The 17,147-nt window shown below is 52.8% G+C and overlaps 1 protein-coding gene across 1 annotated transcript in view; it reads left to right on the top strand.

Moving 5' to 3' along the window:
- The first annotated feature begins 29 nt into the window (after positions 1-29).
- Positions 30-17,147, top strand: part of CIB4 (calcium and integrin binding family member 4) — a 47,698-nt gene continuing 30,580 nt past the window's right edge. Inside the window, exons 1-3 of the mRNA XM_060186707.1 lie at positions 30-92; positions 490-524; positions 6,364-6,460. Of these exons, the coding sequence (XP_060042690.1) occupies positions 39-92; positions 490-524; positions 6,364-6,460 (186 nt within the window). The 5' untranslated portion in view covers positions 30-38. The remainder of the gene's footprint in view (positions 93-489; positions 525-6,363; positions 6,461-17,147) is intronic.

Below are 17,147 nucleotides of genomic sequence, written 5' to 3'. Positions count from 1 at the left end.
CCCGTGGCTTCAGCTCGGCTGGGGAGAAGGCGGCTGGCATGGGACAGTGCTTACGGCATCAGATGCACTGGGAGGACCTGGAGGAATACCAGGTGGGGACCTGGGGCTCTGGGCTGGGGGGCAGCTGCCCTGTGGGAGGGTGGGATGCAGAACTCTTTCCTGAAATTGGTTTCCCAGACAGAGAGAGGAGGCCTTGTTCTCACCTGACCTGTGTCTGGGAGGCCCAGAGTAGTCCTCTGAGGACCACTAGACTCCCCCCACAACACACATACTTACACACACATAAGTCTTAGGCTTTTGTCTTGTCTCCTATGCTCCTGCCAGGCCTGTGCCAGCCTGTTATTCCCCAAGGCTGTCAGGAGTCAGGAGGGAGGATTGGACACTGGGCCCACACTAGGCATCCACACCTGAGTTGTCCTCACCCTACCCCCTGATGTGAGTTCCTCCCTAGGCCATGTGGGCAGGTCACCTCTCTGTGCTTTCTTGTAGGCCCTCACCTTCCTGACCAGAAATGAAATCCTCAGGTGAGTACAGGAGCCCCTCAGCACACACCCACCCCTGGAAGCTGGGGTCTTGTGCCAGCATGGCCTCACGCTTCAGCACTAGTCAGAGAGCTGCGGGGTCGGGGCTGACATGGGGCAGAGGAGGACCGCCCCCAGACTGAGGTTAGAGGGCATGATGCCCAGGCCCCTGAGAGTGGAGAGAAATGCTGGATGTGAGGCCACTGTGGCGTCCCAGGCAGTGGCTGTTGGTGGTCTCACAGAAGTGACTACGGCCTCAAAGAGACCCTAGGGACAGAACAGAGGACTCTCGAATCAGCTCTGAAGCCCTTTGGGCCCCTGACTGCTCCCTTCAATTGTGAAGCAGGAGCCATGAGGCACTTGTCACAGGCCACTGGTGAGAGTGGCACAGGCTATTTCTTTGTCCAGGAAACTGTCTTGGGAGGGAAGTTCCAGGTCTAAGAGGTTTCAGAGAACACTGCTAAGGGGTGGGTGGTGTCTGGTGTGAGCCTGGGCTCAGCCACCAGCATGAGGCCAATTAAGGAGCTCACTAAGATGTTCCTGGTGGTCACAGGCTGAGAGGGGAGTGGGAAAGCACTTCTAGACCCGCAGGCCTTCCCCACCCCCCACTGTCCTCACTCTCCCATCATGACTTCCCGCTCAGGACCCTGGCTCTCCTCAGGCACAAATTCAGACAGAGGGAGGGCCTAACTAGGGAGCTACAACCATGAGGGACATTGCCCTTTGGAAAAGTACCATTGACTCAGAAGGAAAGAAAGAAAGAAAGAAAGAAAGAAAGAAAGAAAGAGAGAGAGAAAGGAAGGAAGAAAGGAAGAAAGAAAAGAAGGAAGATGTAAAGAAAGAAAGAAGTAAAGAAAGAATAAAAGGAAGGAAGAAAGGGAAAGAAGGAAGGAAGGAAGGAAGGAAGGAAGGAAGGAAGGAAGGAAGGAAGGAAGGAAAGAAGAGGGAAAATAGGTGACTGGGGAAGTGGCTCGATGGTCGAACACAAGACTTGGAGGCATGAGGTCCTGAGTTTGATTCTTGGAATACACATGCCAGAGATGCCCTGGCTGTCTCCCTCTCTCTAGGTAAGAACTAGACAAGGTATATTTATATTTATATTTATAGGACAAGACTAGAAATCATCACTATCTTACTATCCAGAAACCCCTGTTGTTATTTTCTTTGAAATGGAACTGGAACAAAGAACAAATAAATAAATAAAATTCAGAAAAGTAATGTATGTGAGATGGCTGGGAAACCCAAACAGTACAGGAAGTTCTGGATGAAGAGGAGTCCTTGCTCCTCTCTGCCCAGGCCTTCTGGGGGCCAGCTTCTATTGACAGCTGGTCTCTCCTTGGTATTCTGGAATAATCTCTGATGGGTAGAACTGATATCTACCCGTCAAAAGGTTTGTACTGTAGCACTTGCCTCAGGAGACTGCAGAATTCACATGGCCCTGGATTTTTTCTTTCTTTCTTTCTTTTGTCATTTCAAAGCCTAATCTTGACTAGTCTGACACTAAGTGTGGAGAGCAGCCTCTTTCTCTCTTAGCGGCCCCCAGGTGCTGCCTCCTAAGGATGAGCCATGATGCTGCTCCTTCATCCCCTGAAATGGACACTTCGGTCGTCTGTGGCTGCTTGTTTTAGAAATAACAATGTAAGGGGGGCGGGTGGTGGCACACCCAGTTGAGCGTGCATGGTACAGTGAGCAAGGACCCCAGGTTCAAGGCCCCAGTGCCCACCTGCAGGAGGCAGGCTTCATGAGTGGCGAAGCAGTGCTGCAGCGTTACTGTTTCTCTTTCTCTATCTTCCCCATCCCTCTTGGTGTATCTCTGCCTCTATCAAATAAAAGTTTTTAAATAAAAAAAAGAGAGAGAGAAACTGCTGTAGGGCTGGTAGAATATCTCACTATAGTGCACCGCTTTGCTATCTGTGTTTCAGCTTTGAACCCGGCCCCCACTGCGTTGAGGGAATACTTGGTGCTGTGGACTCTTTCTCTCTCTCTCTCTCTCTTTCTCCCCCTCCCTCTCTTGGAAGGGAGCTGTAGTTTAAACATTCGCATAGTACGGGCCTCCCCAGCAGGTGAGGCACACTCACAGGAGTGATTTAGAGTCAGGGAAACATTGGCCCAGGGAAGGTATACTTAAAATCTCCTTGGCTGTGACCGTATCGTCACTTGGAGGAGTTGTGTCAACTTCCCATCCTCTCACTAATTGATCATGGTCACACTGGGTCCTCTTTCCACTCCAGAAAGTTCTGTGGCATTCTGGGATGCCTGGGACTCCTCACATACGCCCAGGAACTTCCCAAAAGTGATTCGTGGTGGCAGTGGGAACCAGAGGAGGATGGGGGGGGTGTTGTTTTTCTCTCTTGCACCTGGTCCCTCCTCTGACTTCACTCATCCTGTTCTGATTTCTGAGGCAGTGGAGCAGATCTCACCAGGGGGACCCAGCTGGGAGATGCTTGAGTGATGCACTTACAGTGTAGGTGCTCGGTCACGGAAACCTAGATGACTGCTTATTGTTTATCAGGAAGCAACTGCATATAGAGATTAATTCTCTTTTTCATTGTAAGAGGGCACAAGAGAATTTTTTTTTTTTTAGTAATTTTAGTTTATCTTATTTTATTTATTTTTTAAATAAGAGAGACAGACAGAGAGACAGAGACCAGTGCACTGTTCTACACTGGCTTATGGTGATGTTGGGGCTTGAACCTGGAGCCTTGAAACCTCAGGTATGAAAGCCTTTGGCAGAACCATTATACTGTCTCCCCAATCCCACAAGATAATGTTTATGATGAGTAGATGTCAACTAATGAGGGGCCAGGGTAGAGCACACACAGGGTAGAGTGTAAGGACCTGGTTCAAGCCCCGGTCCCTGCCTGCAGGAGGGAAACTTCATGAGTGATGTATGTACCTCTCTGTCTCGCTCTGTTTCTCTCCTTTTCTCTCTATTTCCCCCCTTCCTTTTCAATCTCTCTCTCTGTCTCTATCCTAAATAAATAAATAATAAAGCTAACTGATGACGGCACCAGCACAGGATTTAGAGACACCTGATTCAAAAAACAAGAGAAAAATTTTTAATGGGGCTAAGGTAGATAGCATAATAGTTATACCAAGAAAGTCTCATGCCTGAGTCTCCACAGTCCCAGGTTCAATCCCCCCACACCTTCATAGGCCAGAGCTGAGCTCTGGTAAAAAAAAAAAAGAAGTAAATTTAAAAAATGTTCTCAAAACACTGCTTTTGGAGAGGAGGGGGAGGTGGTGAGAACACCAGATCTTAATAACATTAAATATAAGACTATTAGCATTTCTAAAATGCAGGGGAATGATCCTGGGGCCTCTCACCCTAGCTCTGGCCATCATGTGTTTTCTAGGTGTGTGTGTTGGGGGGGAGGTGGCGGTGGCAGGAGGCAGAGCTGAACCTCGTGGAACCCAAGCTTTTTAGTGCTGGGAAGTCTACTGCCACTGGCTGCTGGGCCTGCATGGCCATATGCTGTCTCCCCAGACGATAGGGCTGTTTATAAGATGCCTGCCTGGTAGGCCCTGGGGCACAGGACTACTGACCACATGGGGGAGGGTCAGTCCCCCGGTCCAGGTCATCCCATCCTCACTGGGCTGGATTTTCAGTCCTGCCCATACAACAGAGAGATGGAAGCTTCTAGAAGCGGCAGCTGCAGAGCCATGAGAAAATGTCTGAGGGCTGAGCCTTCCCCAGACTCGACTGGCACGTGATTCAGACCTGGGACCTAGCCAGTAATCACAGAATTAGCAGGGGAAACTGAGGCTCTTGAGGGGCAGGGACAGAAGGTACGAGCAGAGGTGCTGGCTCCTCCCCACGGCAGGGGATGGGGAGGTGGGTGAGTGAGTGGGACGGCAGATGGCCTCCACCCCTGTTGAAGGCAGCCTCTGTGAGCAGCTGGGCTGTTGGCTGTGTGTTTTCCTGGTGGCCTAGACTCTAGTCCCTTAGTGATGAGTTCTGAGGAGCTTTTAGAGCAGTGGTCTGGCTTTAGCAGAGGAGGGGGATGCACGCGTGGAGGCTGAGATGCAACCCACCTGCCCATGGACTGGCTGCAAAGGGGCCAGGAAGGGGCTGAGAGGCACTTGGGCAAGGGGCAGCCCAGCCCAGAGCACCTGGTAGAGGGTGTGGCCTCCAATTGGCCTCACCCCCTGAACTCCCTGAGCCTCAGTTTTCACCTTTCCACAGTTCCTCCTCCTCCTCCACCTTCTTCTCTTTCATTAGTGATTTAATAATGATTATCAAGACTTCAAGATAACAAGGGTTCAACTGCATACAGTTCCCACAACCAGAGTTCTGCGTCCTACCCCCTCCATTGGAAGCTCTATTCTTTATCCCTCTGGGAGTATGGACCAAAATTCTTTATGGGGTGCAGAAGGTGGAAGGTCTGGCTTCTGTAATTGCTTCTCCACTGGGCATGGACATTGGCAGGCCGATCCATACCCCCAGTCTGTTTTTATCTTTCCCTAGTGGGGTGGGGCTTTGGAGAGGTGACATTTCAGGACACATTGGTGGGGTCATCTGTCCAGGGAACTCAGGATGGCATCATAGTAGCAGCAGCAACTTGGTGGCTGAAAGGTGGTAAGATATAAAGCAGGACAAACTTTAATAAACAGGAACCCAAAGGTAAGAATAGAACAGATGAAATTAGGGGTCTTCGACTAGACCGCAGCACCTTCTGACAGAGGGCACACAGTACTCAGGACTTGGTGAATGAGAAAGGTGAGAGTGTGGGTGGACCCTGGGCTGATCCTGGGCACACAGTACTCAGCACTTGGTGAATGAGAGGTTAAGAATGTGGGTGGACCCTGGGCTGAGCCTGGGCTAAGCCTGGGCTGAGCCTGGGCACACAGTACTCAGCATCTGGTGAATGAGAGAGGTGAGAGTGTGGGTGGACCCTGGGCTCTGGGCTGAGCCTGGGCACACAGTACTCAGCACTTGGTGAGTGAGAGAGGTGACAGCGTGGGCCCTGGGCCCTGGGCTGAGCCTGGCACACAGTACTCAGCACTTGGTGAATGAGAGAGGTGACAGCGTGGGCCCTGGGCCCTGGGCTAAGCCTGGCACACAGTACTCAGCACTTGGTGAATGAGAGAGGTGAGAGCGTGGGTGGGCCCTGGGCTGAGACTGGCACCTGAAGCCCCATGCTTCATGCTCACGGCTGCATGAACTCCGTTTACTCACCTGTAAGAGTGAAATGGAAGCACCCCGCAGGTGGATGCATGCTAGGTCCGGCCCAGAACTGGCAGCAGGGACCCAGGGCAGGAAACAGCATTCCCACCCCACCCCTGCTTCCTGCCCTGCTATGCTATGTGGCCTGTCATGTGCCATGAATCCTCACATGCTGGTGACACCTGCTTAAAGCCTACCTGTTTGCTGCCATGTCCTGGCACCTCCCGCACTAGTACTAGCACTGGCATCACAGAAGGTGAAGCCTCTCTGGGCCTGGGGTCCCCACTTGCCCTCTCCCTTTTGGTGGCCACCCAGCCATCTCAGCCCCTACCTGTCACTGTCACCAGCCAGACCTCCTGGATCCAGGTGGGGACCCAGAGATGGAGACTTGGATTGTAGAAAGGACTGGAAAGGTGGCTCTTTTCTCCAGGCCTCCCCTGAGGCCCTGCTGGCTTCTCCAGGGCATGTTCCTGGGTCATTCCTCATGCCTGGCTTCTCTTAGCAATGCCCCCAGCTTCTGTCTCCCCTGTGTGTGAGGTAGACTCTCTGCTTCCCGGGGGTGTTTCTGGAAGGGTGAAATGATGTCTAATTCATCTTTCTGTGCCACTCTGCCCAAGGCCCTTCCCTCCCTAGAGCCTGACTGCCCCTCCCCTAGCCACATGCCTCTCTCCTCAGCATCCACGACACCTTCCTGAAGCTCTGTCCCCCGGGGAAGTGCTACAAAGAGGTAACACTGACTATGGACCAGGTCAGCTCACTGCCAGCCCTGAGGGTGAGTCCAGGAAGTTGGAGGAGGGGCACCTGGAGTGCTAAGGGGATGGGGGAGGTGGCACTTGGCACTGAGGGACCAGGTAGTGACAGGCTGGCCTGAAGGGCCCCTGTGAACCTCCAGACCCAAACACTTCTTGCTGGTCCCGCCTCCAGCCTTGCTCCAACACTCAGCCCTGAGGTGGGACAGGTGTAATGGTGTCTCCACTTCTGGGGTGCAGGGCTGGCATGCACAGAGACCACGTGGCTTGCTCGGGTCTTACAGATAAGGGTTGGTTAGAGGTTGTCACCAGGTTACAGGTGCCTGCCTGCCACCCCCTCTGAACCTCAGCTCATCCCCTATAACCCAGCTCCCTGTAGCCACCAACGGACACTGGGCCAGGCCCTGCTCTGTGTGGGAATACTAGTCTGGAACACTCTAGCCACCCCATGGTCCGAGCCCTTCCCTTCTGCTTGTGGCTCAGGGCTTTTCTAGAAGGACTGAAAATGTTCTTCCGTGAGCACTAGGGGAGCCTGTGGCCTGCCTTCCTGGCCCCAGGCTTGGTAACAAGAAGGGACACGTGTAATTCTGCTGCTGCTCCCTCCCTGCCCTTCCTCCCTCCACTACCCCACCCACTCTTAGCAGGAGCACAGACCCTCTGCACTGTCCCCACTCTCCCTGGGATGAACCCCAGATCCCATGTTCCCAGGGTGTATACACACACACACACACACACACACACACACAAATATGCTGGACACGTGTATATTAGGACGCAAACATGTAAAGACACTCAGATCCCACACACATATACACACAGGATACATGCACACACAGCCCAAGATACACATAAACACACAGAGAAAACACACACACCCTTTCTTAGCCCAGGGGGAGTTCTTGTACAAACCACTCCCCACACCTCAGTTTCTGCAGTTGTGGGATGGGTGGGTGGGGGGCCTGGGGGCTCCCATGTGCCCCCTCAAACTCCTGTACACACGACTAACTGCCTGTGTGAGCTCCTGCTGCCCCACCTCAGCCTTCCAGGACCTTCTTTCAACCTTTCTCCCTGTTGTGAGAAGCCAACACCCCCCCCAACCCAGAGGCGCATAATCAGCGGCTCCCATCACTCCTGAGATTTTTAATTAAATCTGCGCAGTGCAGGGAGTGATGGCGTCAGCTTAGCAAATCAGCACCACTGGGCTGCCCCGGGCTTGCTTGGGTGGCGGGGGACAATGGCCTGCGTCCTTGCCAGTGAGCCTCTCCTTCACTCCTGTCTGCTCAGGGGAGTGGGGACACACCCAGGAGAGGCCCAGGGCAAGGGCCTTGCAGCAAAGGCACTTGAACAGAGCTGTGCACACTCTGAAGGCCCACAGTCCCTCTCAAGCGACAGATGAGCCCAGAGCTGGCTTCCCAGGGCAGAGCCTTGGAAGGCAGAGGACTGAGAAGGGGTGTGCAGGGCTGGTGGCACCCAGAGAAAGTGCCTTGCCTGGTATAAAATGGGCATCCCCCACCAGCACACACAGGGACTCCCCCATTAGGGTGGCCCAGAGGCAGTGTCCCTGATTTGTCGCAACCCCAGAGCACCCGAAAGTTCAGCTCAGATGGAACTTTCAGATCATTCAGTCTGATGGCTGTCGAATGCCCTCACCATGGTTTTGAGTTGGGGGAACTGAATTGCAGAGAGGTAATCAGGGCCATGTGACAGCTGAGTCTGGACATCAGGCAGGATAGCTGCCCCCCAGGATGCTCCCCCTCCACATACAAACAACTTCTTTTATACCTATGAGCCCCTTTGCAAAGCAGGGCTCAAGCCTGAAGGCTCTTGCATGAAAGTCCTGTGCTCTACCATTTAACCAGGAGGCCCCCACTCCCGACTGCAGAGCCTCCTACTTCTAATCAGGACTCTGCTAAACGCTAGCCAAACATTTGAGCCTGCAGGGCACCCATACAGGGGGCAGCAGGCAGTTCCTGGCAAAAGCCTATCTTGAATGTGCATGGAGCCCTCTGTGCTGGGCCCTGAAAGCTTGCACTGGAAGGGGGCTGGGAACCCCACTCCATCACACACTACACAGGGCACACGTGGCACTAAGCCTCAGTTTTCTGTCCAGAGCCACGTGGGCACGGTGATGAGTGACAGATGATTGAGGTTTGGTCCTCTGCAGTCTCACGGGGCTTCCCCTTATTTTATCACAATGGAGGGAAGCCAGGTGGGAGTGCTGGGGTTGGGGGTCAGCAGGATTCAGAGGAATGGAGGTTAGGAGCCCTGTTACAACCGCCCAGACTGGTCTGGAATCTGCACTGCTTGAGGTTCTTGCCAGCCTGCAAGGCATGATGATGGGAGAGCCCCTCTTCAGATCACGCCCACGGGAAGGCCACGCCCACAAGATAAAGGACACGCCCCACCCACGAGCGTGATCAGTCTCTGCCATTTGGCATTGGACAGTGTTTGAGAACGGAAATTTCTTGGATCCTGATCACTTAAGTCATCGATCTAAATGATCGTGATTTAAAATTTGTAGTTAAAAATTTTGCTCATTGTAAAAAACGAAGACAGAGAAAAACAACACTGTGGCACAAATATCCCCAGAGCTCACCCCAAAGTTTGGCTGCCAACACCGTTTCGCCTTAGCTCCTTCTGGGTTTTTCTCTATGCAGGTAGCTAAATGTTTGTTGGGAATCACGATGACATATTTTGTATGTTACTCACGTTTGTTTTATTTTGCTTTCCAACTGACTCTGTGACAGTTCTCTCACAAATTGAGGATGAGAAGCTGTTTGAGAGAACAAGGGGGCCAGGAGAACTGTCCTTGGACTCCTTCCTCTGAGCTGGGCTTGCTCTGACTTGTAGAGCAGATCTGACCTTGCTTGCCAGCCATGCAGTCTTAGGGGAGTCACGTCACATGAAGAATGACTTGGGGGAGGGCCGGGTGGTGGCACAGCAGGCTGAGTGTGCATGTTACCATTACTGCAGCATTGACCCAAGTTCAAGACCCAAGTCTCCACCTGCATGGGGCAAGCTTCACGAGTGGTGAAGCAGTGCTGCAGGTGTGTCTCTGTCTCACCCTTCCTTCTAGATGTCTGTCTCTATCCAATAATAAATAAATAAAATCTTTTTTTTTTTAAGGTAAGGGGTAGAGGGAGAGTGCTGCAGACTTGTTTCCTATAGGTGAAAGGCTGTCCTTGCAACAATAAATCCAGGTGGAGAGTCAGCTGAGCAGGTGGAGCGCAGGCCCTGGTTTTCTTCCTGATACCATAGACATCATCAAGACAGCTCCATGCATGGTGATAAGGTGCTTTGGTGTCTCTCTCTCTCCTCCTCCTCCTCCTCCTCCTCCTCTTTCTTTCTCTCTCTCTCCTTCCCTCTCTCTTTTTTCTCTCCATCGTTTACTCTTCCTAAAGATATAGAATTAACTTTTGGACTTGGATGGCAACTCAGTGGTACCACCATGTGTGAGGCCCTGAGTTCATTCCCTTCTTCTTCTAGCGTTTGCCCTTCTTCCGTAGCCAGTCAACAGCGTCAGGTTGAAAGCTGGCAGGAGCTGCTTGTTGCTGGCTTTGAAAGTGACTGGGATCCATGTGGATTCAGTCGGCTAGGAAGGATCGTCAGTTTCCCCAATGAATGGGGACTCACGGGATGCACCACGAGAAGGTCGATCCAATGCATCCCAAATGCATCCAGTTCATTCCCTGATGCTGCATTAAAACAGAAAGAAGAGAGGAAACAAACAAAACCAGACTGTAGATTCTCCCAGATGCAGCTGGCTTCCAAGCCTGCAGGATTCCCTGCCATGGAAAAGGGATTCTGCTCAAAGCTACAGAGGGAGTCAGTTGCCTGTCTCAGAAGGGCACCCAGTGGGTGCTAGCCTACACACTTTGCCATCAAATGGAGAAGGAGCTGGTGTCCTGTATGCTCCTCACCCTCTGTGTCTGTGGTTCAGGCCACAGGGCTTGGTCTTACACCTTCATGGCATCTATTGCAGTATATCTCAGATCTAGACTTGCATGGCTCTGTATATTCCCTGCTCCATAGCTGGTGAATAGTTCACTTGTGTGTGGCCCAAGCTCAAGTCCAACCCCCACTGCATTAAAGGAAACTTTGGTGCTGAGGTCTCTTTCATTCTCTTTATGTCTCTGCTTTTTTTTTCTTTCTATAAATAAATAAAATTAAAAACCTCCACTCACGATTTTTTTTTTCTGGATTTGAGGCCAGAGAAGTTGACATTCCAATTTTGTCAAGTAAAGACATGAAACAATTTGCCATCCACAATCAACATCATTTCATTTTAAAACTATTTCTCTTATAATGCAATCATAAGAAGGATCTAATCCCAGAAGCAAGAATAGTTCTTTCCACACATCTCTTTTTTTTCTTTCTTATGTTTTTCCCTTTGTTCCCAGTTGTCAAGAGCTTTGTCACTTGAGTGTCACTGGCCTTCAGACTGGCTTTGGAGGATTAGTATCTAGGATGAAAGTGTCTCTCCGTCTTTCCCATCCTAGGCAAAACAGAAAGCTTGCTGTCCAAAATGAGCCCAGAGGGGCCAGCTGGCTGACTGGTGGGGTTGGGTGGGAGTGTGGGGGGCTGTGTCCCTGTGTCCTGCAGCCCCAAAGCCATCGCTGCATGAGTCACTTTGTCCAGAACACTTCTTTGGATAAAGCTTTGAGGACCAGGCCCCAGGGAGCTCCTGGGACTGACTGCTCTGGCTGGGTGGGAAGAAAGCTCTTTCTTAACTGGGACTCACTCCCCAGGAACATGGCTGGAGGTGGAAGGGTCTGTCCATCATGGAAGCCCTGGGCAGCCAGGGTTTGTGGTCTGGTGGGAGATGCTGCCCCTGTTCCCTCAGAAGTCTATTTTCTTCTTCTCTGTTGCTCTGTTTGGTGGATTTCAGAGTGACTTAGCTCAATGTTTCTGTTCTTGTAAATAGGGAGCCTGCTTTCTGTAATGCAGCGGTGTGTGTGTGTGTGTGTGTGTGTGTGTGTGTGTGTGTGTGTGTGTCTAGTTTCCAGTCCCCTGAGGGTGGACTGCAGAACCCAAGGGAAAGCTCTGAGGTCTTGGGCTGGGCTTGGGGAAGCCTGCATGTTGTGCTTCTGCCTTCACCCCACCCTGGGCTTCCAGCAGGATCTTGGTGTCCTTCTAACCCGGTTCTTCCAGCCTCCTCTCAGGCTGGGCCCTGACACTCAGAATGAACTCACTGTGAGCTCAGTCCCAAGGCTTCTAGCAATGCAAAGCCCTGAGAGTTGATCAACCTCTTCAGAAATCACCAGAGTAGGAGGGCCAGGGCTGTGAGCATCTTTCTTTCTCCCTCCCTACCTCCCTTTCTATCTGTATTATTATTATCATTATCATTATTATTATTTCACTTTTAATTCAAAGTAATTCCTGTGTGCCAAAAGTCACCTTGCCCTGCTAAAGCCCTCCCCTACCTTCTCTGTGGCCTCCCACCATCATCTTTGTGTATCTGAAGAGCCCTCCCCAACCCCCCACCCCTGCCCCCTGTCCCCCAGATAGACACTGAGCTCAGGACAGCCACAGCCAGTGTTTCTGTGTGAGCACGGCTGCATGAGCACGGCTGCATGTGCTATTCAGAGCAGAGCCATGAATAAGCTACTCTGCTTTCCCCTCTGCATGTTTTGGTGGTGGTGGTGGTGTCTTTACTGAATATAAGCATCGTTTTTCTTTTACTTTTCTAGGTAGATTCTTAAGCTGACACCCACCCCCTGCCCATTATTGGAATCTCCTGCAAAGGCTCAGAAGGGAAGAAGGGTGGTGATTTCTTTCCCATCTATTCTCTTGGCACAGTCTTGGTGCTAGCCAGGCCTCCGTGATCAGGGCTGAGGACCCTGCAAAGCTGACATCCCTTGTCACTGTGGAAGCTTCAGCCAACCAGGGGCCACCCCTCTTTGGGACTATCACTTTAGCATGCCCCTTCTCTGTCTTCTGTTCCCTTGTTTTGATGGATCACGTCTTCCAGAAGCTTCTAAAGAAAAGGTGCATAAAGGTTGATGCCCTGGCACCTCACAGGCTTGCAAATGCCTTCATACCCTGTCACACTTACTGGAGGCTTTTGGTGGAGCAGAATGTAGTCAGGGGAACATTTTTTTTCTCCAGAACTGGGGCGGGGGGGGGAACATCATGCTAGTGCATTTAGTTTCCCCCGTGGTTAACAAGAAGTCCAGAGTTTTTCTGCTTCCTGATTTGTTGGTGTGTATGTGCGTATGAGACCTGTTTTCCTTTCTAGAAACACATAAACTCTCCTCTTTGACCCCAATGGTGCCAGTGGGTGCAGTCCTTTCCCCCCTAAACTGGGCATATGGCCTTCATTCAGGAAATGGTCTTCTGGTTCTGGAATGGTTTCATGAATTATTTTCTTTCACGGTTTCCTCCCGTCTGGGTTCCTTTTATTCTAGAACCTTTTATTCTAGTTCCTTTTATTCTAGAACAATTGCTGTAGGTGGTGAGCAGCATGGGACGCTCCTTCTCTTTCCTCTCCTGGTTCTGGCTCTGTCTCTTTGCTTTTGTCTCTGGGAGTTTCCATCAAACCCACCCTTGGCTCTTGCCCTTCTCTCCTGCTGCCTAGTCTCCCCAAGCTCACTTACTTGGGGTGTCTGCTCTGTGTTAGACTTTAGCAGTGTGCTCCCCTTCTTCTTAAGTATGGCCTCTTCTCTCATCTTATCTCACGGTGCTTTCTCCCACCTGCTTGCTCACATCTTTGTCTTTTATGCCAAGGTCTTCTTTGAGGATCTGGTGAGTGTCTGCTCATAATTAATGGGGGACAGGTGGGGGCAAGGAGGTGGTAAAAAGCTGCATCAAAGTTGGAGCCCTGGCTGGAGGTGATCAGCTGGGAGCCTTGCTGGAGGCTGAACCCAGACTGTTTCTCAGCCCTTCCTGTGGGAGATCAGAGTCAGGATGCGGGGTTCTGGAGCTGGGACAGAGGAGGGCTGCTGCTGCTGGTAGGGGGAGTCCTCTGCGTTCAGTGGTGTGTCCTTCAATCCCTGGTTCTCAGAGCTGCTGGCTTCCCAGTATAGGCCCTCTGCTCTGTAGCCCCATCTCTCTCTCTCTTTCTCTCTCTCTCTCTCTCTTTCTCTCTCCCTCTCTCTCTCTCTCTCTCTCTCACACACACACACACACACACCAGCCCCCAACTTTCTGTAGGGGAACTTGAGAGGGGGCACCCACCCCACAGTGTCAGGCCTGTGCAATGGTGGAGGGACAGGGAGTTCAGGCAATGGTTCTAGAACTCCACCTACTTCACGGCACTTTTCAGTCTGTCTTCCTTTCAGCCAATCTCCACTTCCAGAGCAAGTGCTCCCAGTCTGGAACGCCTGGAGGAATCTGGGGAGCACCGCTGGTTGGTGATCACCCCCCCACCCCTTCTAGTCCTGCTGTCTCCTGTCTCTGGGTCACTGTCTACTGTCCATCTGCGTCCCTTTGATGTCACTGTGTCACTACAGCTGTTCCTCTCAGGCTCTCTCTGTCTCAAGGTCTCCCCAACTCCAGTTTTGGAGGGGGCGAAGGAGTAGACATAGCCATGTGTGGTTCTCCGTCCTCTCTGCTAAGGAGTGTCCCTGGTTCTCCATGCTCAGTGACATGCTTCACACGCTCCCTGCCCACATGGCAGCTGCCGCAGGATTAGCCACTCAGCACCCACTGCCCCTGGGTTGTTCCTGACGCTCCACTCCCAGCTCACATGCTCTCTCGACTCATGTTCTTATAGCTCCTGGGCCGCCCCCCTGTCCCTTCCTGTCCCCACACCATCCACCAGGCAAGACAGGCCCTTGGCCACCATCATGCTTTGTCCTGTTGGTGTCCCCATCAGAAAGCAAGTCTCTCAGATATCAGACACTGGGGAGCCAGTCTCATGAGCAGTTCTTGTCCATTCCATTCACTCCCATTTTCTAGGCATTGACACTGAGGTCTTGGGGGAATTTTCCTGGGAAATTCTTGGCAAAGAACAAGAAGTCACGAACCTTTGCAGAGCTTGGGTTTCTTTAAAGAAAAAAAATGTGTTTGTTTATAAGCCACAGAGCTAGAGCCTCACTCGGGCATGTGTGGTGTGAGGGCTGGAACTCGAGACCTCATGCCTGCACATCCTGTGCTTTCCCACTGCGCCACCTTCTGGGCCAAAGGTTCGTGACCCCAGTGCCAAACACTGGGCCTAGAGGGGCTGATGCAAGTGGCCCTGTGGGCACAGCTCCTCGAAGCAGGTCCAGCCTCCACCTTGGTCATGCTCTGGTCCACCTCTCTACTCCACAGGGTGCTGAGTGGTTTCTGGGGCAGCAGCTGCCCCCTCCCCCAGGAGCCACAAGAATCTCCCAGTGCTGTCTGGGGTGGCCAGCACATGGCATCAGCCCTGCCAGAGCCTCCCTCGGTGGTGGCTGGGTTCTAGAAACAGAGTCACGTGCGGTCAGTCCTCCAGTTAGTAAGGGGCCCCAGAGGCCTTCCTGTGCTTCCCAGAGGTGGACAGGCCTTTCCTAATGAGCAAACTGAGCCTCACAGGTAGCCCTTGACCTGTGTGTAGTCATAGGTTCCTCAGGGGTGAAATCCAAGACCGCTCACTCAGCATAGCCCACGTTCCACATTTGCAACTCCCACTTCACTGGAGGAAGCTCTGAGTTTAGTTCCTTGATGGGGAGCTGACCTGCCCATTCCAGATAGCACCCATGGGCCCTTTAGAGCCGGGGACCCTCCCTGGGCACACAGCACCGGCCAGTCTCAAGCTCTGTGGGTGCTGTGCTCTGATTGCCACTAAGCATCTGTGGGCACAGCAGCTACAAAATGGGTCAACTGAGACTGAGCTCAGAACGCTTTGCCTGGAGCCACACAGTTACATGCATACTCCTGAATGTCCTCCACACTTTTCCTAGGAAGATGACTTTGAAGCTGGGCCCCAAATGTGCTGGGCTCGGACAGGTGGGTGGTGATTTGAGTTGCCAGGACAGAGGCAGGTGTGTCCCCTTCATACTGGCCCTGACCTTTGATGGGCTTTGTACTAAGAGCTGGAATGTATGTGGGGGGGCAGGAAGATATGGGGGTCTTGGACCCTTCTCTGATGGCCTCCCCTGCTGCCCCCCAGCCCCCACTTGTATAAAAGGCTGGGAGGCCGGACAATAGGGTGGACTGAGCAAGGCTCCACGCTCTGCTGCCCTTGCAGACTCTTCTGTGTGTGAACGCTGGCGTGACAGAGCCTGGCTCCCTGCAACTTCTGCAGTGTGTAGCTCTTGTTCAGCTGCCAAGCCAAGCTCAGCAGGCAGGGTATGTATGTGCATGTGTGTGTGAACTGTGTCCACATGTGTGGCGGGGAGAAAGGAGGATGTGGACATTGGGTGAATGCTCAGGAGTGGCTTCCCGTTTCTGGCTGGGATACCCAGCAGGGCCCCGAGCATCCCAGCCTCTCAGGATCCTGCACAGGCCTGGAAGTGATTCTGTTCCCAAGCCCCTAATCCTGGCCCCTCGCTTACCAGGCCAGGGGTCACTCTGAGCTCTCCCACCCACCATCCACGGGGAGAAGCATCTCAGTGCAGCAGCGCCTGCTCAGATGAAGCTGGTGGCTTCTGCTCTTGGTCACTCAGGACATGGGGGCCAGCATGCCCTGGAGGACCCCTGCCCCCATCCCTTGCGCTGTGCCTTCCTGGCTGTCCCTGCAGGGCTAGGGATTGAATGCTTTCATTTCTAGCCTAGGGGAGGAAGATGAAAGGGGCTTAATGACTTGGCCATACAGCTGGTGAGAAAGTGGAGTCTCAGCCCCTCCCCCAACTCCCCCAGGGAGGGAGGGTCCCCATGATTCCTTGGGGCAGAGTTGGGACTGCGTCCTGACAGCTGGCTGCCTCCCTGACTCTTCAAGCATCATTAGATCTTTTTCTGACAACTTCATCCTTTAGCAGGGCTCAGAATTGCCACCAATCCTTATTTAGACATCCAGCCAAGGCATTAAGAAGCGGCTGCTCTGGAAAGGGGCTTGGTGCTGGGAACAGATCATAAGGCTGTCACCTAGAGGTGGCCCAGCTCCGGCCTGGGCCCTGTTCGTTCCTGGCCCTGATGTCCCCTCTCCCCAGAGGATACACAGTGCTTGCACTTGGGGGGCCTGGCAGGTGAGGGGAGCTGGGGTTCCCATGCTGGCCTCCCCTTCTGCCAGCTTCCTGGCCTGGGCCAGCTCCGTCCCTCTCCTCAGCCTCTGCTTTCTGCTTGAGTCCCAGAGCCAAGTCCAGTAGCCTGGCGACAGATCTAGGCCTCAAAGCTAGGTACTTTGTGGAAGAGCCTTCGGGGTGGCCCCTCCTCCCCTGCATCCTGGTAGGAGAGTGGACCTGCGGTCCTGCCTGTGTTTGGAAGTTTCTAGAAGGAGCCACAGTGGCAGGGTAAATAGCTCATTTGGAACAGGGCTGGCAAAGGGAAGGTATGGTTCTCACTGCCCTCACATGTCATACAGGCCCCTCCTAGTGACCCTGGGAAGTCACCCTGCATGTCCAGTGGGGAAACCAAGTGACCGGCCCCATTTGCTAGGAGGTGGCAAGGGCAGACAGAGCCGCACTGCTGACCACACACCCAGCTTGCACCCTTCTTGCTCTACTTTCCCCCTCCTGGAGGGCTCTCTCATTCAAGTGTCCACCTGGCTCTGCCGGCACATGATCCTCTTTGCTGGAGTACTTGGTGGGTGGGAGAGAGGAGGCATTCTGGGACCCGTGGCCTGAGTCTCAAGGCTTCTGGGCAATCTCT

Source organism: Erinaceus europaeus, chromosome 3, assembly GCF_950295315.1.
Source record: "Erinaceus europaeus chromosome 3, mEriEur2.1, whole genome shotgun sequence".
Lineage (NCBI taxonomy): Eukaryota > Metazoa > Chordata > Mammalia > Eulipotyphla > Erinaceidae > Erinaceus > Erinaceus europaeus.
Note: the sequence above shows the minus strand (reverse complement) of the source record. Positions and strands in the feature narration are given on the sequence as shown.